We start from the raw sequence: 24,211 nt of genomic DNA on the forward strand, positions 1-24,211 counted from the left end.
GATGCGCTTAACAGGAGAGCACGTCATCCAGGGAACATGCCAGAGGGTTGAAGCCCTTAGAGTCTGCCCAGTGAAATAACCTAGTCCACTTGCTTTTATACTGGGCCCTGGTAGATTTGCTCCTTGCACCCTGTATGATATCTAGATTAGCCTGAGAGGCTGAGATGTCCTAGCGTGACCTGTTCAGGAATCGCGCTGTGAGGGCTAGTTTCTCTGGTACAGGGTGGATGACCCTACCCCCCTGTTGCGCCAGAAGATGTGCTGGGCCAATCGGCACGTGAATGAGAGGCCTCCCGAGAGGCTAAGCAGCTCCCAAAACCATTGCCGGGCTGGCAACCACAGAGCTATTAGGATGATGCGGAGGAGGCGAGACTCCTAGATTTTGGATATCACCCTGTGAATCAGCGGTGTGGGCGGAAAGGCGTACGCTGTCATTCCGTCCCATCGGATCTGAAAGGCATCGCCCAGGGAACCCAGGCCCTGACCTACCAGGAGGCGAATAGTTGGCACTTCTTGTTGCCCTAGGAGGCAAAGAGGTCCACCAGAGGCTGACCCCATTTGCGAAAAATCTCCTGCAGGACTAGGTCGTTCAACTGCCACTCTTAGTTGTCCTCTCCCAGTCTGCTGAGCCTGTCTGCCTCCAGGTTGGATTCCCCCGGCAGGTGGACGCTTTGAGGTGATGTTGTTCTCCAGAGCCCAGTCCCACATGCTGACTGCCAGCCTGCACAGTGGGCAGGGCGATCTGGTACTTCCCTGCTTGTTGACATAGAACATGCTGGTCGAGCTGTCTGTCTGAATGAGGACAGCCATGCCCTCGATAACCGGAAGGAAGGCCTGAGCGCCACTCAGATGGCCTTCAATTCCAGCCAATTGATGTGGTACTCCTGCTGGGTCCAGGTACCATGGACGCAGTGGTTGTCCAGAGTGACTCCCCAACCCTCGAGAGAGGAGTACGTGGTGATGGTGACCTGTGGAGAAGGTTGCCGGAAAGGTTTGCCTGTCTGTAAGTTGCAGTCCCTGGACCACCATGTGAGGTCTGGGTGAAGCGACTGAGGAACGTTGATCATCTCCGACTGATGGCCCCGTTGCTGGTTCCAAGATTTTGCAAATGGCAGCTGTATCCTCCTCATCCTGAGTCTCGTTTGGGGGCGGCCAGTAGGACTGCTGCTGAGACGCAGTGGGTGTTGGTACCACCAGGCCGAGGTCACTTCTCTGTTGAGGAAGTGTGCCATGGCCCTCTTGATGGCCGTGATCTTTTCATCCAAGGGAACAACTTTCTCAGAGCATGTGTCCCAAATGAGGCCCTAGAAGGGCAGTCTCTGCGTGGGGTGCAGCTGCGACTGCTTGAGATTGAGTGAAAAACCCAGCTTGTGCAGTGTGTTCATAAGAGCATAGGACGCAGGGTACACTGCTTCCGGAGATGTAGCCCTGACGAGCCAGTCGTCGAGGTACGGGTAGATGTGGTGGCCCTGCGACCTGAGGAGGGCCGCCACAGAGTTCATCAGCCTGTTAAAGACCCTTGGGGCCAAGTTGAAGTCGAAAGGAAGCACCTTGTATTGGAAATGGTAGCCCATGATCCTGAATCGTAGAAAGGAACGATGAGGCTGCCTGATAGGGACGTGTAGGTATGCGTCCTTCAGATCCAGGGAGCACATCCAGTCTCCCTTGCACAATGTCTCTGCTATCAAAGCTGGCGTAACCATCTTGAGTTTTTGTAGAGGTAGGGAGAGGCTGAAGGTGGAAAGGTCCAGCACAACTCTCAGGCCTGCCTGGTTCTTCTTCTGAATGGCAAAAATCCTGGAGTAAAAGCCCAAGCCTTGCTGGGAGGCTGGGACTTCCTCCACTGCCGGGCTCTCTACGAGCGACTGGATCTTTGCTAAAAGAGTTGCTGTCCCAACTTGTGTGAGTGGAGGGGAGGAGGGAGGAGAGGCTGGGATAGGGAGGCGGTACCTGTGGAGACTACCGAGAGGATCCAGGGGTCCACGAAATTCTGGCACCAGAAATGTGTATGGAGAGCAAGCCTGCCCCCCACTGGAGACACTTGGACCCGGAGGAGTGTGTGTTAAGGAGAATTCTCTTTAGGCTGAATTTCCTAACCTAGCGAGTCCCCCAGCAGCTTTGCTGGATTTCTGGAGTTTGTTTTTTCCTCCTGCCAAGAGAGACTCTTTTTCTCCCACTCTTGGACATGATTTATGGTATTCCTTTGACTGATAATGTGTTTTATGGGCTATGGGGTCCTTTACTCAATAGGGTCTCGTGTTTTTCCTATGTGTGTTACACAGCACCCTTCGTGCAGTAACACAGGGGTGTCATAGTGACACCCCACCATAGACTCCATACCCTGGGACTGACTACTGTCTCCCAGGGCATGTAAAGACACCATTGGCTTTACTAGTCCCAAATTATTAACAGAAACCAGTAGAAACCATCATGTTGTGGACGTACTGGTCGGGGCAATTCGATTGCCCCGGGGTCTGTTAGTCGAGGGGGCACGTCTCCGTCCCCCCTGATCGAGTTTTGGCTGGCGGCAGTGGAAACTACTTTTTATATTCGACCGCAAATATTTTCCTATGGGATTTTCCCATTGTTCGAGGCTACCAACTTTAATTATTTAATTCTCATAGCCTCGAACATACCGCCGGTTTATTTAATTAATATTAATTCTCCGGTTCGTATTTTTGGCCAAGACTCGATTCTAAAATGGCGTTTGTGTTCTCTTCTGTGACTCCAACCCAAGTCGAGCCCTTTGTTCCAATTTTTGGCGGGCTTCTCCACAGAAGCCTCCAAAAGTGGTGCCACTCTGTCTGGGTACCACAGGGGGCGTGGGAGGGGGATTAGGCACCCTGGACTGAGTTACCTTGGTAACTCAAGTCGCACTCTTGTGCGATTGGCCAAAGTGGTGAGCCGGCCGGCTCACCACTTAGCATGTTTGAGTGACAGCTAGGCTGAGTGAATGGGGGTTTTCTGCATAAAAACAGGGCTTGGGGACTGGAACTTCAGAAGTCGCCACAGGACCTGAGAATCCGACGAGGGAGAAGCTGAGCCGACCTACCACGACAACACCACCGGTGGAGCCCTGCAGAACCGACTCACCACTTCCCGGCGACAGAGAAGATCTCCCAGCTGGAGAGGCTTCTTCCCCTCACTGGTGGGCACAACCAGTTTACCTTTCTTTCTTCGCACCCCAGCCCGGTTTGTGGTCGAACTGCCTGTGCCAAGCACCCCGGCAGCCGGATAGCCACTCACCACTGAACCGCGAATCACCGGACCGCTCCTTGTACCTGAGAAACTCCGCGGCTGGTTTCTTCCCTGGCAGTGCAACGGACTCATGTCTTCCTCCACGACGAGATCCTCTCTTCCCCCGGACGAAGCACCGACTTGTATCCGCTGCCAGGAACAACTGCCCCCGCTGGAGCGTTCTCACCACTTTAAGGTACCGTGTCCGCCAGGCCTCCCTTTCTAAAGATTGCTACAAGGTAATAATAACTCCTTAACCTTCTAGACTGGGCTCGCCGCCTTGACCCTCTAACTGGTCCCTTTCTTTGGTCCAACTCCTTTTTGAACCTTTACAAGACTTTTGTGCACTGCAACCGTGTGACCATGGGCACATTGCGTTTGGATCCTCTGAAGGTGGATCCGGCCTCTTGAACTTCACGGTTTTACTTTGCCTTCCTCTTGTTATGTTCTGATAAAAGTGTTGGGATCTGTTTCAACTTGTTCTCTGGTTTTCTCTCCCTTTTTAAAACGAACTATTAGAGTGCCATCTACGTTAAGCGCTCACCGCTGTCTAAAAATAAGTGGCGCTTTACTTAAGACTTGTCTAATATTCTTTTAAGGGACTGTATATCTTTTAGTGACTGTGTTTATGAATTGCTTACTATTAGTGCCTGTGTGTTTTTCTTGATGTGGTTTTAAATAATTATATCTCTTTTACACCAAGCCCTGGTCAGTGTTTACTTGTTCTACTGTGTTCTCTTGACCTATTGTGAATACTCTGTATACTGCCTAACTCTTCTTGAGGGAAGTCTGACTGCTCAGCCACAGCTACCAAGTGAATCTGTGTGGTAAAGACTGCTACCAAGTGGGTTTACTGCCAAACACCTGTAGTCCTAAATCTTTTGCAGTGGTCCCAGAGGGAACTGCACAGGTTTCTGCCTAACAGTGTGTCATGCCTTCTTTCTTCCTCTGAGGCTGTTGCGGAGGAAGAGGAGGACTGGAAAAAAACCCTTACCCCTCCCCGCTCAGCCCCCCTTTTTGTTGTTTGTGCCGATGCTGGGACGGCGAACAGGCTGCCTGGACCTCCGCTCTTGGAAGCTGCAGAACCCTCCGTACCTACGCCCCTTCTCAGAGCACTGCTGTGACTGGGTGTACGGTTTGGCATGGTTTTTGTAAGAATGGATAAAGACTTGGCCGTTTGAGAGTTGTTTTTCTTTTTATCAGCTCTTCATCCGTTGAGGAGTGGAAGAGGTCACCCACTTCGAACGGAAGATCTAGTAGTTGTTCCTGGACATCCAGGTTGAATTTCGTAGCACGGAGCCAGGATGTTCTTCTCATGTCCGTGGCAATACAGATCGCATGGCCAGAGGTGTCAATGTGGGCCACGGAGGACTCCATGATGTCCTGCGCCACAATCTTGGCTTCCGCCAATCCCGCCTTGAATCGCGATTGGCTCTGCGCCGGAGGCTCTAGGAGGAAATCTGCAATTTCCCGCCAGAGCCTCAGGTTAACGGCTGCCAGCATGGCATCAGCGTTGGCTTGACGCAGGTGCAAGGACACGTTTGAATACAGCTTCTTCCTGTACGCCTCCAAGATCTCCGCCTTGCCTAGCAGCGCCGCCAAGGAGGAGGCTTGGAGTACAGTGATGCTGCAGCAATCACAGAGGAGTGTGGCTGAGGATGGGCCGATAGCAAGAGTGTAGCCCCCTCCATCTGCTTGTACTTTCCGTCCAGGCGTTTATTTACCGGCTGGGCTGAGTGGGGCTTGAGCCAACCATTATTGGCCAAGGCGACTACGTCCTTCTGTCACGCCGCCGTCTCCCGGTGGCTGCTGGCGGCTTTGGAACGCTTGGCGTTGGCGGCGCCATTAGATTGTTCCGGGTTGTTTTCGCACTTCCTGGTCCACCGGTCTAGTCTTTTTGCTCTTTGGCGCCGGTTCAGTATTTAACCCCGCCCAACTCTAGGTTCGGCGCGTTGCAACTTGGTCATTTTCACTTTGTTGCTGTGCTCCCGTGTTTTCCTCCTCACGCTTGCTCTGCCTACCTTTCCTCCTTTTCTACTCCCTCGCCTGCTCCCCGAGCATCTCGCTACTCGGGCCATTTCCTTTTCCTCTTCCGCTAGCCTTCTCCGCCTTCTCTCCTCTCCTTCGCTCTTCCTTCCTTTCCGTTCTGTGCTCTATTAACCTGGCCTGTTTGTTGTACTCCGCTCATTATCCATACCCGTTTTCTTCCCGTGCGTCGGCTACAGTTCTACCTCTACTCTTCAGCCTCAAGCACAAGACCTACCTTCTACGCTACAACCTTTGGAACCTACATAGTGCGCTACGGATCTCCTTCCTCCAGTTCTGGACTATAGAACCACCCGGAAGTTTGCTTCAACAACCACCATTGAGAGGTTTTTTTTAAGCGGCTGCTTTTTTCCTCTCCATTTGGTCCCCATGGGAAGGGAGTCCACTGCTTCCCTGTTTAACAGGGAATCAGGGTGGCTTCTTACCGAGGACGACCCTTTCTCTTCTCAATGAAGAAATCAAAGAAGAAGCTCACTCGGCGAACGGTCTCCTCAGAGGATTCAGGTGAGGAGGAAGGGAAGGTGGACATTGATCTCGTCATAGACCCACCTTTAACAACAGTGCATGACACCTTCTGCATCGAGATCCCCTTTCTGGCGACAGGATTTAGCATGAGGACTTCCGCGAGGACCCCCTCTGCTGGTTTTCCGACCTCGGGTTGAGGAAGAGCCAAATACTCTGCCAGCCTTGCCAGACGTTCGTGGAAGGCCTTGGCTGAAGATGGCGTGTCGGGGTCCTCCTCCTCATCTGTGTCCACCTGCAGGTCCGGTTGGTCCGGCACCAGAGGGGGTTGCTAGGAGCTGAGGTGTGGGGTCCGGAGCCAGAGGTGCAGCAGAAGTTGGTGCAAAACCGCCTGCCCAACCGGTTGGGGGGCCGGAGCAGGCTGCTGAGGCTGAATGGGGACCAGAGGAGCCTGGACTGGGGGCTGCAGCACCGGGGCCATTGGAGGAAGCAAGTCCCTGATGGCGTCCCGGAGGATGACTCCCATCTGGGGAGATTTCATGAGCCTGAGGAACTTTTCAAAGAACCTGTCCTAGCAGGCTGGATTGGTGGTAGGCGATATAGACGGGGTAGCGGGCGGCTCCTGGAGCCGTTGCCTGACCTGCCCATATGGACGCAGCGGGAATCTGTCTTGCGCGAAGGAAAGGTAAGCTGTAGGCCACATACCTGGTTGACACCAGTCCCACCTCGAAACACTGTCCTCCACCTGCCTTCCTCGGAGCAGCGTCGGCCGGAATGTTTGGATTTTCGGGAGCAGCGGCCATTTTGTCAAGCTGCCTTCCACGTGCCTGCGTCGTATTGCTCGGCTCACTGGGCCCCGCCCCGTCCAGGACTCTTTAGTGTGGATCATAGGGCCTACCCTGTTGCTCAGGCCGAGGGCCGGTAGGCGTTTTGCCCTCGGCGTATGCTGCCAGTACTAGGGCGTAGCCCCCTCGGGTGAAGACCCGGTTAAAGAAACTTCCGGTCCCTCAGCACCATCACCGGGACGATATACTGATCCCTCGGTCTGTCGGCCGGTAGCTGATTCAGCATCCGTACTTGTGCTGGTAGCAGGACCTGGGCAGTCCCTCACGGGCAAGTCCTTGGGAAGGAGTCTCCCTTGCAGGGTCCACTGTAAAAGAGCGGCCCTACCTTGGGCTTGGATCGATGATAGTCCTTTAGGTCCTCTGGAGGCAATCTGTGGAAGAGCTCCCTCCACCTGGCTAGTCTGTTCTTCAGAGACCTCGAGGAAAGCGCGTTGCACGTGGTACAAGCTAGCCAGCCGTGGTCAGGGCCAAGGCACCGTAGGCAGAGGGCGTGGGGGTCTTTAGTCGGGAAGATCCCGTCGCAGGATGGCCACCTGTAGAAGTTTGCATGCGCCAGGGAGGAGCGTGATGCCTGAGGACCAAGTACCTGAATGATAAAAACACAAAGAAGGAACAAGTTACTTACCTGTAACTGTTGTTCTCCAGCATGGGTCTGGCATGGATTCACATGCTCATGAATATTCCCCGTCGTCAGGCTGGGAATCCTCGGTAAAGAAAAAACCAGTATCAGTTTCGTTTCTGATCTGTCTTTCGTAGTAATAACCAATCACTGGTCTCTGCGTCATACTGACCACAGCCAATGACTGCCCTCTACCTAAGCACCGCCTCTGGCAGCCATCTTCAGATTTGGAAGCACGTGAAGTGGCAGTATGACCAAGTGAAGAGCCGCAGAGGGGTAGGCGGGAGGGTTCGCATGTGAATCCATGCCAGACCCATGCTGGAGAACAACAGTTACAGGTAAGTAACTTGTTCCTTCTCCAGCATGGGGTCTGGCATGGATTCACATGCTCATGAATAAAGAATACATAGCAGTACACACATGCACAACCACGGGAGGTGGCAAAGGCTCAACATTAAGCATCACATCAACTCAACATTAAGCATCTTACCTCCTCACCAGGCTCACCTCAGGCGAACAGGTTGCGCAGCACTGCTTGGCCGACCCTGGACTCCTCCCTGGAATCCCGGTCGACGCAGTAGAATTTCGTGAAGGTGTGCGTCGACCTCCACGTAGCAGCCCTGCATATGTCCAGCAGGGGCACACCAGATAGGAACGCCGTGGTAGCTGCGATCGCTCTGGTGGAATGGGCTCTCGGACGGCCAGGCAGCGGTCGGTTTGCCAACCGGTGACAGTACATGATACAGCCGGAGAGCCATCTGGAGATGGAAGCCTTCGAGAGAGCCTTCCCCTGATTGACAGGTCCAAAGTTCACAAAGAGTTGTGACGTCTTCCGAAAACCTTTCGTGCGGTCCACGTAGAACTTCAGCGCTCTAGCTACATCCAGCGAGTGCAAAGTCCTCTCAGCCGGCGACGAAGGCGACGGGAAGAACACAGGTAACACCAAGGGTTCGTTGAGATGAAAGTCCGACGGTACCTTGGGCATGAAGGAGGGGTGCGTCCTGAGCACTACCCTCGTGTCGTGGAAAGTCAAGTACGGGGCCTTGCAGGAAAGGGCCTGGATCTCTCCCACTCGTCGTGCGGAGGTGATGGCCACGAGAAAAGCTGTTTTCCACGATAGAAATTTCAACGGGGCCGAGTGCAGAGGCTCGAACGGAGGTCCCATGAGTTTGGTCAGCACCACGTTGAGCTCCCACGCCGGGGCCGGAGCCTTCACCGGCGGGAACGATCTGAACAGTCCCTTCATGAACTCTTTCACCAGACGATGAGACCACAAGGACGTCCGGCCCGTGGTTCTGGTGTATCGGGAGATCGCAGCAAGATGAATCTTGATGGACGCGTGTGCCAGACCAGCTTTGGCCAGCGTCAGCAGGTACGGCAGCACTTGGGGAGCCGTAATCCGTAGAGGGTTAATCTTCTGTGCGTGGCACCAGACAGAGAACCTCTTCCATTTGTGTCCGTAGCATTTAAGAGTCGAGGACGCCCTGGCCTTTGCAAGAACCTCTCTGCAATCGGCCGGTATGTCGTATCCTCCAAACTCTAGCGCTGCAGGAGCCAGGCCTGCAAGTTCAGCGACTTCGGGTCGTGGTGGAGGATGGCGCCTCCTTCCCTGGAGAGTAGATCCGCGTCCGCCGGCAGCTTGATTGGCGGGGACGCCGACAAGTCCAGAAGGTCCGGGAACCATATCTGCCTCGGCCACGCAGGTGCGACGAGGATCATCCTGCACCGTGACCTCTTGAGCTGGTTGACGAGCCGGATTAGCAGAGGCAAGGGAGGGAACGCGTAGAGGAACAGGCCCTCCCAGGGGAACGAGAAAGCATCGCCCATGCTCCTCGTCTGGGGAAACCTGCTGGCGAACCTCCGGCACTTGGTGTTCGTCGCCGTCGCGAACAGGTCGATCTGGGGTGTGCCCCACCGTCGGAAGAGGCGATCCACCAGATCCTGCCGTAGTTCCCACTCGTGGCACGAGCGCAGCTCCCTGCTGAGTGAGTCGGCGATGGTGTTTTTTATCCCTGCCAGATGAAACGGCACCAGAAGAATCCCTTGGGCGACGGCCCAATGCCACAGGTCCTGCGCCTCCTTGGACAGCGCTGGGGACCTGGTTCCGCCCTGTTTCCTGATGTAAAACATGGTGGTGGTGTTGTCGGTGAAGATCCTCACCACCTTGCCCTTGAGGGACGGAAGGAAGGACCTGAGGGCCCAAAACACTGCACGGAGCTCCAGGACGTTGATATGCAGGGACTTCTCCGTCGGGAGCCAGAGTCCCCTTGCGTGCAGATTTTCGGTGTGCGCTCCCCACCCTTCTAGGGAGGCATCCGTGGTCACAGTCACCTGGTGGGCTGGGGTCTGGAAGTCCATGCCCGCCGTCAGATGCGCGCGGGTGCCCCACCACCGTATCGCTCGTCGGAAACTCTCGTCGAGCTTGATCCTTTCCTCGAAGCTGCCCGTCGTCTGGATCCAGCGCGCATCCAGGAACTCTTGCAACGGGCGCATCCGGAGCCTGCACATGGGAATGAGGTAGATGCAGGAAGACATCATCCCGAGGAGGGACTTGATGGACCTCACCTTGGCCGCGTCGGCCACCAACATCCGTTGCACCTTGCCCAAGATGGTCCTGGTCCTCTCCTCCGACGGGGAGGCCAGAAGGGACACTGTGTCGAGCCTCGCTCCCAGAAACAGTGCGACTTGCGCGGGCACCAGGTGGGATTTGGCGTAGTTCACGGAGAATCCCAGGTCCGTGAGGAGTTGGACGGTCCTTGCCGTGTGGACCACGGCGAGCTCCCTCGTCTTGGCGCGGATGAGCCAGTCGTCCAGGTAGGGGTAGACGTGAATCCCCTCGCGGCGCAGCTGCGCCGCCACCGGTGCGAGGCACTTGGTGAAAACCCTGGGTGCCGACCGCAGTCCGAAGGGAAGGGCTTTGAACTGGTAATGACGCCCTTGGACCACGAATCTGAGGAATTTTCGGTGCCCCTTTAGGATGGGAATGTGGAAGTAGGCATCCTCCAAATCCAACGACGATAGGAAGTCTCCTTCGTCCAGCTGACCCAGGACGTGCTGGAGGGTGACCATCCGGAACTTCTGCGCCTTGATGAACTTGTTCAGGCGTCGCAGGTCCAGGATGGGGCGCCATCCTCCCGTCTTCTTCTTCACGAGGAAGTAACGCGAGTAGACTCCGGAGCCCCGAAGCCTCTTTGGGACGAGTTCGATGGCGCCCTTTCTGAGCATCGCCTTTACCTCCAGGAGAAGTTGAGGGACGTGAAGTTCTTTCCTGGCCACGGGGGGGACGCGCGGGCACCTTCTTTGAAACTCGAGCGCGTGGCCCCGGGCCAGGGCGTCCAGCACCCAACGGTCGGTGGAGATGGACTCCCACACGCTGACGAAGCCCGCCAGCCGGCCTCCCACCGGGGTGCTTCGGTGGGGGCCCGACCCCACGGCCGGTTCAATCCTGCTTGGACGCGGCCTTGCCGCCTTGGCCTCCTTGGCGACGACGGCGGGGGCCGCCAGACTTGCCTCGTCCTCTGTAGGCCTCTTGCGACGACGAGCGGGCCGCTTGACGGTAGGAAGCGAAACCGCCGCCGGAACCTTTGGAGGCGCCCTTGCCTCCGCCGCTCCGAAAGGGCGTCCGCCGTTGCTGCAGTACTCCAAGGGCCCGGGCCGTCTCAGTATCCGCCTTGATGGCCTGAAGGGAATCGTCCACTGTCTTCCCAAACAGGTTGTTCCCGTCGAAGGGCATGTCCAGGACCCTGGTCTGGACGTCCTGCCGAAAGTCCGTAGCCTTGAGCCATCCGCGACGTCGAAGGCAAACGCCGTTGCCCATCTGGCGGAACCCAGTGTCGGCGATGTCCGTCGCCACGGTGATGGCGTGGTCCGAGGCCACCTCACCTTCCTGCAGGATCTCAAGGGCCTCCGCCCTCTTGTCGTCCGGCAGAAAATCCAGCAGGGGAGCTATCTTGTACCAGAGTTCCCTGTCGTAGCGGGCCACGATAGCCAAGGCGTTGGCCGCTTTAATCGTCGTCGCCGCCGACGAGATGACTCTGCGTCCCATGGCATCCAATTTCTTTCCCTCGCCGTCCGGCGGGGAAGTCGACGTGGAGGCCGCACCCCCCCCCGCTTTCTTCCTGGCTGCCGCGGAGACGACGGAGTCCGGGGTAGGCTGCGCCCGGAGGCATAGGGGGGCCGAGTCCGGGACCCGGTACTTTTTCTCGTACCGGTCTCTTTTCGCTGGCGTCGTGGAAGGGTTCTCGAGGAGGGAAAGGCCCTCATCCCAAATGTCGTCCAACAGAGGCACTGCGAGGACCGTCTTCCTCTTGGTCTCGCGCCGTTGGTAAAGGAAGCCTTCCTTTTTCTTCTCCTCAGGGCAGAGTTGAAAAAGCTCGGATGCCCTGGCGATCATTGAGTGGAACGATCCAATCTCGTCGGGCGGAGAAGCCCTGGTGGGAGGCGACGACGGAAAATCCTCGTCGTATGCCTCGTCGTCCGTACCCGTCGCTGCCGTGTCAGTCCCCGTATCATCCCCTCGGGTGGACGGGGAGGAGGGCTGGACGGGGCGCGACGGTTGAAAAGGAGGCGGTGGATGGATCCTTCTTTTCTTGGTAGGGGGAACACCAGAAGGTCCCGGTTCTGGATCCCCCGACGGGAGAGGTTCCTCCGTCGGTAACGGTAGTCTCGTCCTTATCTCGGAGCATAAGGACTGTATAGCCAACAAAATGGCCGCTGAGTTGTCTTGCGGCGCTGGCAGAGGGGAATCCGACGGGCGAGCAGGGGCCCCGTCGGTATCCTCGACGATGTCGTCGTCGTCACCTGCGTCGGGGCCCATTCCGACGGGCTGGTCTTGTTCCACGCCTAGGCCGTGGCTTAAGACCTCGATCAGTTCCTCTTCTGAGGTTGCGGCCGAATCTACGACGACGCCCTGCCCCCCCCTTCTTCCCCACGGAGGGTTTCACGGGGGTCCTATCGATGGGCACGAAAGAAGACTCCCTCCGAGGAGGCAGGGAGATTCTGGGCCCCGAGGCCGCCACCACTGGTGCAGCCTCCACAGGCTGGGCCAGGGCCGCCGCGACCGTTTCGATAGAGGGCTTGGTCGAATGGATCAAGGCCTTCACCACCTTAGGTGCGCTCACCGCCTTATCCTTGAGGGAGGGGGCACTGCCACGCTCCTCCTCTGCCTTAGAGCTCGACCGGGGTCTCTCCAGGAGCTTCGCCGGGTGCTCGGCCTTCCTCTTACCCGACCCAGAGCGTTGGCTCGTGGTTGATGGTGCCGGGGAGGGTGCGCCCTGCCTGGCGCCCGTAGAGCCCGACCGTTCGGCGCTCCCGGTGCCAGCGGACTCGCGGTGCTTGGCCTTATGTTGGGCCCCCGTCGCCGGGGCGCCCTCAAAGGTCTTAGAAGACCGCTCAGATTTCTTCTTCTTCTCGCCAGACGGGCTCTTACCCTCCAGCCAGCTGGCGAGACGTTGATGGCGGTCCTTCATGGTCCGTTCCGACATGTTGCCGCAAAACGCACAGTCCTTCTCCACGTGCGTCTTGTCCCCATGAAGGCAGTAAAGGCAGAAAGAGTGTTCGTCCTCCTTGAAGACGTTCTGCAGCTGGCATCCAGGGCAGGCCCTGAACAGCTTTCCGGGCGTCGAGCTTCCCTTCTCCTGGGCCATCTCCGAGACCGGGCCTGAGAAGCTTCTGGAGTCCTCCGAAGTGTAGCTCGACGAAATCTTCACCCTTGAGGGGCACAGATGAATCCGACACGGGTCCCCGTTGATCGGATGTAGGATCGGTGGAGCTTGAGGCTCTTTTGACCGAAAGAATCGAAGTTTTTGAGAAAAAGCGCGAAAAAATAGCACTAACGCTCGAGAGCAATAGCACGAGGATCCCAACACATGAACGTGCGGTAAAAATCTGAAGATGGCTGCCAGAGGCGGTGCTTAGGTAGAGGGCAGTCATTGGCTGTGGTCAGTATGACGCAGAGACCAGTGATTGGTTATTACTACGAAAGACAGATCAGAAACGAAACTGATACTGGTTTTTTCTTTACCGAGGATTCCCAGCCTGACGACGGGGAATATTCATGAGCATGTGAATCCATGCCAGACCCCATGCTGGAGAAGTATCCGTGTGTGGAATTACATGGCCGAAGCCAACCCCAGGAGCGCTGGTGAATTCGGCCTGTTCGCGTCTACGCTGAAAAGGGGACTAGGGTGTGGCGCTGGAGTCAGGGCAGCGCATGCTCCCAGGGCCGCACTCCCGCGCGCCTCTAAATTTAAAGGGGAAGAATTTTTTTTTCTGGTGAAAAAGGTTCCGTCTCCCGTCCCTTGGAAGGGACGCCCATGCAGTATGGAGTAAAGGGGGTGGGACGTAAGAGTATGGTGTTTATCCCACCTTTTTAAACAACCCCAGAAGCAAACTATGGAGGCAGGAGCTACTGTGGAATGAGGATGGCAGGAGTCCTCATGGAACTTGCACTGTTTCCCTACCTGTCTTTCCGGCTGTTCAGCACACTCAGGAGCTGGTTGTATCGTTCCACTCGGGGCGTATCAGAGAGCTGCAAGAGAATAAATACAAGCAACCTGTGAAGTTAGGCCAGAGGTAAGCAAAGTACATTGGACCAGCACACGCCTCTCCAAGCAGCACTGTTTTGTTACTCTGCTTATTTCACGCCTTACAGTAATACCCCTCCCTCCTGGCAGCATCAGAAAGCCCAACTGGTTTCAATCTGCTCCTGAAAACACATACTTTACCTCTCCCAGCAGCAAGTTCTCCCAGTTCTCGTTGGCAAAATTAAGGATTTCCCTTTCAAAATCAAAATACTTCTTCTTGCAGCAAATGCTCAGATGATACACAACCAGATGAGCGACATCCACCCTGGAAAACACAAGAATGAGAACACAGAAGGGATTCTTGGGCTTAGCAGAGACATTACAGACCAAGGAATACAAGACAGAACAAAGAGATTCCAGACCCTGCAGACATGACCATCTAAGGCCCGCAAGAGTGAAATCTAAAGATAGTAGACCATTCAGACATCACCACCCAAGGTACAGAAAAGTGAAAAGGGGAGACCCATGACCTAGCCAACACCACCATCAGTAGGGAACACCCATGCAAACACCTCACCCTCTAATCCCACCCAGACATTCAAGGTTCAATGACCAGTCTTGATCCCTTACTAAATCATCTCCCACATAAATGGCATAGTTTGGACCGTCCCCATATCTGGCACCTTTCACTTTGTACAAAATCAGATTTTTAAAATTCTGACTTCTACGCTCTGCCCCTGCCAACTACGCCATGCTTCAAAGTAGGTTTGTAACAGGTCCAGGTACATTACTCAATGGCTTTGAACAAGATCAGGTCATGCAAGAAGTTAGGTCAAAAGTCCACCTTTGGCATTCGTTTTGCTGACCCGAGTCCCCTAAACATTTTGCTGGCTTTCTTGGGTTTTAGAGTTTCCGTTGGTCCTGTTCTGATAATGTGTCCTCAAGGGAGCCACCTGTGACCTGCCTTTAGGGGTTACCCTGGTACTTCCAGTCACTGCCACTGCCACTGCACCGTGCCTTCCTCATCGTGGGTCCTTGAGAAGAGGCCTGCCCTCCTTTTTGTGTGATAGAATTCTGGGGCTCTGGAAACCAACCCAGACCCTGTAACTTTGTACTTTGTGGGCCCTGAGGCCTTTGGGTGTGATGCGCAAAATTAGAATTAATAAACACTGCCACTAGGCATACCCAATCCCCACATCGAAGGTGACCTCTGCACTCATGCTTCTTGTGTCTTCTCTGCGGCAATCCTCAAAGGGCTAAACTGGAAGGCTGTATTAGCAATATGCCTGGTCTGGAGTCGCCAAGGCATCAGAAACAGCAAGCTGAGACCAGCAAAGGGAGCCATCTTTGTGGAAATACTTATCGAGTGTGCTATTTAAGGAACATTCCACACAGGTGTGCAAAAGAAGGGAGGGAACCTGCATGTGCACAAAAGCTTCTCCAGAGCCTTTTTGCATGCTGGCGCATAGCTATATTGAAACTGGGATGAATCACAAGATGGAGGTTTGTTATTCAATGGATTCTAGACTGAACTTGAGTTAATTGGATATGTTGCGCACATAGTGATGTAAATTGGGCATAATTGCAGAAAGGGAACCAATACAATTTCAATAATGTGCGACATTCCTGCACAGGTCCAAACTACTGACGTCAGTGGAATGAGTATTTCAGGACATAGAAAGCATGCCACAGTTGCAAAGCAGGTCATGCAAGGGCATGCTTTAAGAATAATGTGGGGAGAGGCCCAGAGAAAAGACAGAGGGCCTTTTAGGTGCTCGACCCCTGCCCTGCAGGCTTGGAGCAATCTTGGAGGGGGGAGTTCAAAAGATCTAACCCCTGTAAGACAGGCATAGTATCAAGAGAAACACAAACTCAAATGTAACAGTTTCAGCACCTTTAGTCAATAAAGTTCTGGGGTTGGTGTAACACCTAACTGGCCCTAGCTCTAAAGGGATTGTTCCCTCAACATGTTTCTAAGGGCTGTCGATGTCTGAAAGTCCACAACCAAAATCCGTCTGTGTCTAAACCTAATGACAAAATGTGATGGGAAGTCCTCTTAAAGAAAAGATAGTGGTTCAACAACATAAGGAAATGTAAACCACAGCTGGTTTCAAGTAGTCATACCAATAGGTGTAGTTCTGCCAGTTCAAAATAGTCCAACTAAAAAGGGTTGGCCTTGGAAACTTCCACATAAGGCTCTTGGAATAAGTAAATGGAGTTTAAAATGTCTCTAGGGCTCTCAGGGGTTCCCTTCTCCAAGCTGACATCTTTCCAGTTCCAAACAAAAAAACAGTTCCTGTTAGGCCTCCCAGGGTTCCCTTCCCCAAGCCCAGGCCTCTCGTCACAAAGTTCAACTATGTCTTTAATGGGCCTCTTAGGGTTCCCTTCCCCAAGCCTAGCCCCCTATTTATGAAGTTCAACGCAAAACAAATTATAACACAATTCTTCTTAGGCTTCTCAGGGTTCCCTTCCCCAAGCTTAGGCCCCTCGAGTTTCAAACACAAATTCAGTTTGTCAGGATGTACCTTTTATACAGTTTCTTTCACATAAAATCCTTTCACAGGGTAGAATCAGAGACTTTTGAAAATGCCAGGCTCTTTGCTCCTCCTAAGCGCGACCACTCTGATCTTTCACCCTTCTTTATTTCTTCTACTTGTTCCTTTTAACCTTTTATCTGCACACTTGCACCTTCTTTTGCTTTAATTTCTCTGTGTTGTGCCTCTTGCACACTTCCTTCTTTCTATTGTGCACCCTTGCACCTGTTCATTTCCTTATTGTGCCTCTTGCACACTTCGTTCACTTTCCATGTTCCTTCTTTCTTACTTTGTCCTTTTATCATTCTTGGTTTCCGCTCTGTGTCGCTTTACAAAATCTTGTCTTTCTCCCTTTCCGCTGCAGAGTTTCTCTGTCTCACTTGTTCAAAACTCACCGGGTATCGTAACGCGGGTGAGACGTCTTTCCAGGATGCATTGGGTCGTGGTCAGGGTATCACCACCTGTCCCTCAGACATTCTTGCGACCGGCACACGTCCTAACGGAACACTGCCAGCAGGATGCAGGCAGCCTCACTTAGGCTCCCTAGCCACGCTGCAGACCCTCCCGAGCACCGAGCCAGCGGCTCGCCATGCCATTCTCCTCCGGATCCTCCAGGCTGCTCTTGCTGCAGCGCTCTGCTCCTTGGCTCCTCTGGTCCAGTCAGCATCCCCAGCTCGCTCAATGATTCTGGCAGAACCACCCTTTTTATACTGCAGATGAGAGTCAAGTTGAGTCAGGTGTGCACAGTTGGGGAAACATGCCTCAACTTGCCCGACGCTATTAGTGGGACAATTAAGGGTATTAGATTGTAAATCTCACTTTGTATCTCTGTTGGTTCTATGAGTAATCTGTATTGCTCCCAATTGCCTCTTCCCTGTCCCAGTACTTATTGGAAATAGTGAGGGGGAGGATGGGTGCGATTAGAAATACCCCAAACAGACTGAGGGAGCTTTAACTTGTCTCATCCTCTTTTCAGTACCAGGTGTGGGGACCTGTTGGGGCCCATTAAGGTGAGGGAGTGATGCTAAATCCCCTTGTTTACTCGAGGGGGATAACAGGGAGGAAAAGGGTGGGTTCCCAGAATACCTTTTGGGTTTTGAGGATGGAGAGACAAGGTTAGTGTTAAGAGTTGAAAAAGGGCTTGGTCTCTCGATGTCTGGAAGATTTTATCTTCCTTTTGGTGAGGGAAGGTTAAGGGGCAGGAGGGGACTTGGGTGACAATATCCCATGAACAAAGAGGGTGGGTAGGATGGATTGGGGCAAGGAACAGGGGAATACCATGTCTCACCTTTGAACGCTCTCACTGCAGTCCCCAAGAACCCCCTGCTCAAGTGATCCTCCCTCGCTTGTCCGTCCCCACGGTAGGGATCCAAGAGCAATGGCCCTTCCCTGGCCAAATGATTGACAGATCCCTGGGGACTACTTGTGAGAACGCCCTCAGGTTTCTCACAATCCCCCTAAGCGATCAGAATCTCAGTATTTACCTAAGAAAAGTGATTCACTCACTATAGGTACACCCCTTAATGGTGTACCAGGTGGGAATTTATGTACAAAGAGTACATAACTGGACACAATTTTGAAAAAAGGACTTTAGTCAAGGCATGACCTAATTTTGAGGTTTCAGTGGAAATGTAGCACGACTCTAGGGCGCAGATAGGAAGGGGTATGCAGACGGTCACCTTTGGCTCATAGGGAAGTTCACTACTTTTGTTGTTTCTATTAGTTGTCAGGACTCCTTTTCAACTATAAACATTGACCCAACGCAGAGGCGGACACAACTACTTTAGCATCCAGGAAACTATTTACAGGCACACTCACCATCTCAAGGGAAGTCTCCAGACACTCTCTGGCCCTCTGGTACAGACGGAGCACTCAAAGAGGTAAAACCTGCAAATACAATACAGGCATGCATCAATATTATGGGTCGCGGCTGTAGGGAAAGGAATGTGAGAAACACATCAATACAGAGGAACAGGACAAGCCAGCCAACAAAGAAACACATGGCAGCACATCAAATATAGAGTGATGGGGCAAATCTCGATACAAAAAAACCCCAAAAAAACAACAAAAGCATTCAACAGAGCCACGCAGGCAATACTGAAAAATAGCCACACAACACAACCAGCAGAAAGTAACAGCAACTAAACCAATACAGAAAAACATGGCGTTACAGGTAACACAAAGAGAAAGAAAAACACCTAAAGAAAAGGGAAACAAGCAACCCAGGCAATACAGAACATGGACATTGAACAAACACAAAGCAGGCCACCCAAAACAATGCTGGAAAATAAGGAGACACACAAGATTTAGAAAAGGCAACACAACCAATACAGCCAGACAATCACATAATCAACAATAAGAAATAACCTACATGCAACAGAGGAAAGCAGCAAACCAAGGCAGACCGAGCAGCACAACCAGGACACAAGAGCAAGGCAGAGCAACTACCAGAGGAAACCGGCCAAAAGGCGCAAAGGATAGCACAACCAACACACAGAAACAAGCCATCCCAACCAACAGATAGATAGATAGGAAAAGGAACTCCGAGCCACGCAGAAACACAGGGAAGACAGGTCAGTTCAGCCAACTCATGAGACAAGGAAACAGAAGCAACATCAAACAGAAAAGGAGCACCCCAAATAAGACGAAATGTATAACCCCAACAAGCAAGAGGGAAAATGCGGTTCTGTGATTTCATATTATTTTATTTAATGAAGTAGGTTTCTTTTCCTTTTTTTTTTTCAATGGTTGATTTTGATCAATACATGCCGGGGGAAGGAATTCGCATCAAACCCCTCCTTAACCCAACTACATGAATTATTATCCTAAACCCGCCCACCCACCCACCGCATATATTTGCGGCAAAATACATTGAAAACAATCAGACGAAATCTACTTATATGAATTCTGCTGCGGCAAAAACTACTACGGCCGGGAAATGCACAACCCATGCAGAGCAGCGGGCAGAACAACTGGCACAGTGAAGCAGGGCAACAAAACTCAAAGTAACATCATAACGCAACCAACACAGTGAAACAATACAATGCCAGTGAGACAATGCAACCAACAAAGGAAAGAGAGCAGACCACAGTAGAGCTATGCGGCATCCAAAACAAGAGACATGACATAACACAGCAATGACAAAGGAAGAAAACTATCATCTGAGGATGACAACAACAAAGACCAAGGGAAACCCAACCAACACTAAAGAGAAACAGGGCAAAACGGCCAAGACAGATAATAGACAAGATAAACCAAATACAAGGAGGCGGGTGTCATGGATGCCTTAAAGATCACGCCAACTCCCAAGAGAAAGTTCAAGGGTTTTGATTGAGTTCTTCAGCAGAACGCTAAGGCGGTCACTCAGTCTCTTGTCTAGTATAGCGCTTCCACCATAGCGCATGCGTCCTTGCTCCTGAATTAGTATGACAATGCATTACTTACCGTAAAGGCATTTCTGATGGTTGTATCTGCTTAGATTCACATGCTGTGCATAGGTCCGACATCCAGTGGTCACTGCGGAGTATTGCATTTGTTTTTCGTAGTCGAAAAGGGGACGTCGACAAGGCGTGTCTGTAACACTATCCCTATAGTGACGTGCGTTGTACCCACAATCCCTCACGCGTCGAGGTCCCTCTGTTTGTGTTTTTTCTACCCTGAGGGAGCCTTCTATACGTGAGTGAGTACAGAAAAGAGAGAGATGTAGAAAGGTGTCTATGTTCCTTCCATCCGAGCGGGGAGGAAGGGTGGGCGCATGTGATCTAAGCAGATACAACCATCAGAAATGCCTTTACGGTAAGTAATGCATTGTCTTCTGATGTTGGTTAATCAGCTTAGAATCACATGCTGTGCATAGACTAGCAAGCAGTACCCGGAGTTGGCGGTGGGTTATGAGAAGGAACAGTAGAGAAAAGATGTCTTAATACTGCCTGTCCCACCTGGGAGTCAGATCTAGAGTGTACATCTAGACAGTAGTGTTTTGTAAAGGTGTGCACAGAACTCCAGGTAGCCGCTTTGCAGATGGACTCAAGGGGAACATTTGCAATGAACGCTATGGAAGCCCCAGTGCCTCGAGTAGAATGTGCTCTTGGCTTGAAGGGTAGTTCTCTCTTAGCAAGAGAGAAACAGAGAGTGATGCATTGAACAATCCATCTAGATATAGTGGACTTTGAGACTGCATCTCCTGCTCTTCCTGCTGCCACTGAGACAAAGAACTGATTAGTCTTTCTCAGTGGTCTGGTTCTTTCCATGTAGAACATGACAGCTCTGCGTACATCTAGTGTATGCAGACTTTTTTCTCCCAAGCTGGAAGGGCTTTGAAAGAACGTTGGTAGTTCTATGGACTGGTTTACATGGAATTTCGAGATGAATTTTGGTGCAAACTTTGGGTGTGTGCGTAGAACCACCTTATCCTTGTGAACTGTTACGAAGGGGTCTAGAACAGAAAGAGCCTGTAGTTCACTTACTCTCCTAATGGAGGTGATAGCTATTAGGAAAGCAGTCTTAAGAGTGAGGTCTTTAAGAGTTGCCTTGTGCATGGGTTCAAAAGGCGGGCCCATGAGTCTAGAAAGTACCACATTTAAGTCCCATCCGGGAGCTGGGTTAGCTATCGGAGGGTGTATTCTCTTTACCCCCTCCATGAAGGCCTTGATAACTGGTATCTTACACCACGACACTAAGTTGGGAAGTGGTGTATGCAGAAAGTGCCGCCAGGTGGACTTTAATGGAATTGAACACTAGACCTGAATCCAGTAAATGGGTCAAGTACAGAACAATGTGTGTGGGAGAGCAGTCAACCGGGTTGATGCTCTTACCTCTACACCAGATGACAAATCTTTTCCACTTGCTAGAATAGCAGTGGTGAGCATTAGGTTTTCTGGCTTCCCTGAGGATGTCCATACATCTCTGCGGGAGTTGTAGATGTCCAAATTCTATGATCTCAGGAGCCAGTCTGCTAAGTTCAAGGTCTGAGGGCATGGATGCAGTGTCCTGCCCTTGTCCTGTGACAGCATGTTGTACGGGCAGGGAAGTTTCACTGGGGGAGATAGGGACATCTCCATCAAGTGAGCGAACCATGGCTGCAGGGCCCACATTGGGGCCACTAGTATCATGGTAACCTGCTCCTGGTGCATCTTGTGCACCACTTTGTTGAGAAGGGGAGTCGGGGGGGGGGGGGAAAGGCGTAAACAAATTTCCCTGACCATTGAATCGACAGACCGTTCCCCTTGGACTGGTTCTGGGGGTACCTGGAGGCGTAACTTTGGTATTGTGAGTTCTCCAGAGTTGCGAACAGGTCTATTTCCAGGAATCCCCATTGCGTGAAGACGTCTAAGACAATGTCTTCGTGCAATTGCCATTCGTACTCTTCGGGCAGGGGGAAGTCTCTGCTGAGATCGTCTGCTAGCAGATTGAGTTCCCCTGGTACGTGTTGTGACAGTAGGAACATGTTGTGTTTGAGAGCCCACTTCCATATATTCTGGGACAGCTTGGACAGTCCTGGAGAGTGGGTGCCCCCCTGCTTGTTGATGTAGTACATGGCTGTGGTGCTGTCTGTAAGGACCATCACTGTCTTCCCTTGTAGGTGTTCCTGGAAGGCTTTTAGTGCTTTGAACACCGCCAGTAGCTCCAGTAGGTTTATGTGCTTGGATGCTACGTTCGGAGTCCACACTCCGTGAGCAGTCTGATGGGATAGGTGAGCCCCCCATCCTGTGAGGGATACGTCCGTGGTTAGAGTGGCCTCCACCGCGGGTGTGGCAAAGGGTTTCCCTATTATCAGGTTTTCATTTGTCCACCACCGTAGCGAGAGAACCAAGGCTTGCAAGACCACCACTATATCGTCCCATTGTCCGCTGGCCTGACACCACTGGCTGTTGAGCCACTCTTGCATTGGGCGCAGGCGCGCGTGAGGTACCAAATAAATACACAACGCCATCATTCCTAGCAATCGCATCGCTTTGCGCACCGTCACCTCTCGACCTGCCACATATTGGGGGATCTGAAACAGCATGTTTTGGATCCTCTCGTTGGAGGGGAAGACGAGGCCGTCCTTTGTTCGAATTAGAGCCTCTAGGAATTGTTTGACTTGGCTGGGGTCTAAGCTGGACTTCTTCTCGTTGATGGAGAAGCCCAGTTGGAACAAAAGGTCTACAGTCTTTTGGGTGTTTGAGAAGCATGTCTCGTAAGAATCCCCTGTTATGAGCCAGTCGTCGAGGTAAGGGTATACTGGGATGGATAACCTGCGCAGGTGGGCCGCTGCCACTGCCAGTACTTTCGTGAATACCCTTGGTGCAGATGCTATGCCGAAGGGTAGCACTCTGAACTGGTAGTGTTTGGCCTCTATCATGAACCTGAGGTATTTTCTGTGCGCTGGCAACATTAAAATATGAAAGTATGCATCTTTCATGTCCAGTGTTGTCATGTAATCTCCCTGTGATAGCAGTGGGATCACTTCCTGCAAGGTCACCATACGAAACCTTTGGGGTTTGACAAACTTGTTCGCTGGGCGCAGATCTAATAAAGGGCGCATGGTTAGATCCTTTTTGGGTACAAGGTAGTACACTGAATAAATACCTTCCATTACCTGAGATAGAGGCACGACCTCTATGGCTCCTTTTTCCAGCAGTTGGTCTTTATTGTATCAAATTCTTTCTTCACGTTCTCCAGCGCGTCATCCACTGCTCTCCCAAAGAGGTTGGACTCCTCTATGGGTTTATTAATAAGGGACGCTTGTGATTCCGCCTTAAATCCAGAATTGCGAAGCCAGACATGACGCTTCAGCAGAATTCCTTGTACCAGAGTGCGGCCAGCCGTCTCTGCTGCATCGAGGGTATTCTTGACGATGCTTTGATTGACCAGAGAGCCCTCTTTAACTGTAGCCAGTAAACGAGTCCTTAGGGGTTTGGGAACTTCTTCTATGTCCTGTTTGAGCTTCGCCCATTGAGCATCGGCGTAGCTTGCCCATAGGGTATTATTATTGGCGATTCTGGTAGAGAATGCTGCAGAGGTGGTGATTCTCTTGGCTAGGGCATACAGCTTCTTCCCCTCTTTATCCGGGGGTGCCTCGCTAGTAGATAGTGGTACTCCTGCCCTTTTCCTGGTGTTGGTCACGACCAGGGAGTCCAGGATTGAGTGACCCTTAATATATAATGGGTCTGATTGAGAGGGAGAGAACAGTTTCTCAATCCTCGGATTGACCACTCTCACCAATGCAGGAGTGGAAAGAGAAGGTGTAATACGTCTCTTAACTGAGGCGAGGATGGGTATAATCTGGCTAATGGGGGGGGTTTTCTTTGATAATCCTGTCCACAAAATCGGTGTCTGGGGTGACCTCCCCAGTTTCGATTTCGAAATGTGCTGCTGCCTTCTTCAGCAGTGCATTGAAGGTGGGTTGATCATCGACAGGCGAAGGGTTCCTGACTGGTGTAGTTTCAGTAGACCTGATGACTATACTGCTACTGCATGTGGCAGTCGACCTAGCCGGTGACTGCCAGGAATTTGGGTCGCCCTCGCCTGTGTCTTCCTGGAATCCTTCCTCACATAGGTTAGTTTCCTCGTGAAAACCTTCCTCTTCTTGTTGGTCCTCAACATAGGTGAACTCATCTTCCTCTTGGAAGAAGGTGTCTTCCTCAGTGGGATTGTAAGAATATATGTCCTCCTGTATGGGGTTATAAAACTTTTGGTATTTAGCCCTTGGACTCTCCAGGGGTGCCTCCCTTGGTCTCGTGGGTGCCCTGTCTTCTGGGATGGACATGAACCTGTCTAGTTTGTCCATACAGGTCTCGAACCTTTCAAAGGTCCACTGAGGTCGGCCAGGACGTTCTGGGAAAGAAAAGGGGGTTTCTTCCTCCTGTAATGGTCTGGTTCTGTCCCATAACATCGAAGAAAGAGAGCCTTCGCCTTCTGAGTAGCCTTCTTGCTGGCTAGGGCCTTCTGTCGGCGTCGGGA

General features: G+C 52.4%; 1 protein-coding gene across 7 annotated transcripts in view; it reads right to left on the minus strand.

Moving 5' to 3' along the window:
* PHF1 (PHD finger protein 1) overlaps positions 1-24,211 on the minus strand; it is a 706,671-nt gene that overhangs the window by 370,473 nt on the left and 311,987 nt on the right. For all 7 annotated transcript variants that reach the window (XR_011283212.1, XM_069635206.1, XM_069635209.1 and 4 more), the window contains exons 8-10: positions 18,086-18,154; positions 13,935-14,058; positions 13,671-13,738 (exon numbers count right to left, since the gene is read on the minus strand). Coding sequence is in view for 6 of the 7 variants with exons in the window: in XM_069635206.1 (XP_069491307.1) it covers positions 13,671-13,738; positions 13,935-14,058; positions 18,086-18,154 (261 nt within the window). In the remaining variant the exon portion in view is untranslated. The remainder of the gene's footprint in view (positions 1-13,670; positions 13,739-13,934; positions 14,059-18,085; positions 18,155-24,211) is intronic.

The sequence above is a fragment of the Ambystoma mexicanum genome, chromosome 13 (genome assembly GCF_040938575.1).
Source record: "Ambystoma mexicanum isolate Mex_15411 chromosome 13, UKY_AmexF1_1, whole genome shotgun sequence".
Classification (NCBI taxonomy): Eukaryota; Metazoa; Chordata; class Amphibia; order Caudata; family Ambystomatidae; genus Ambystoma; species Ambystoma mexicanum.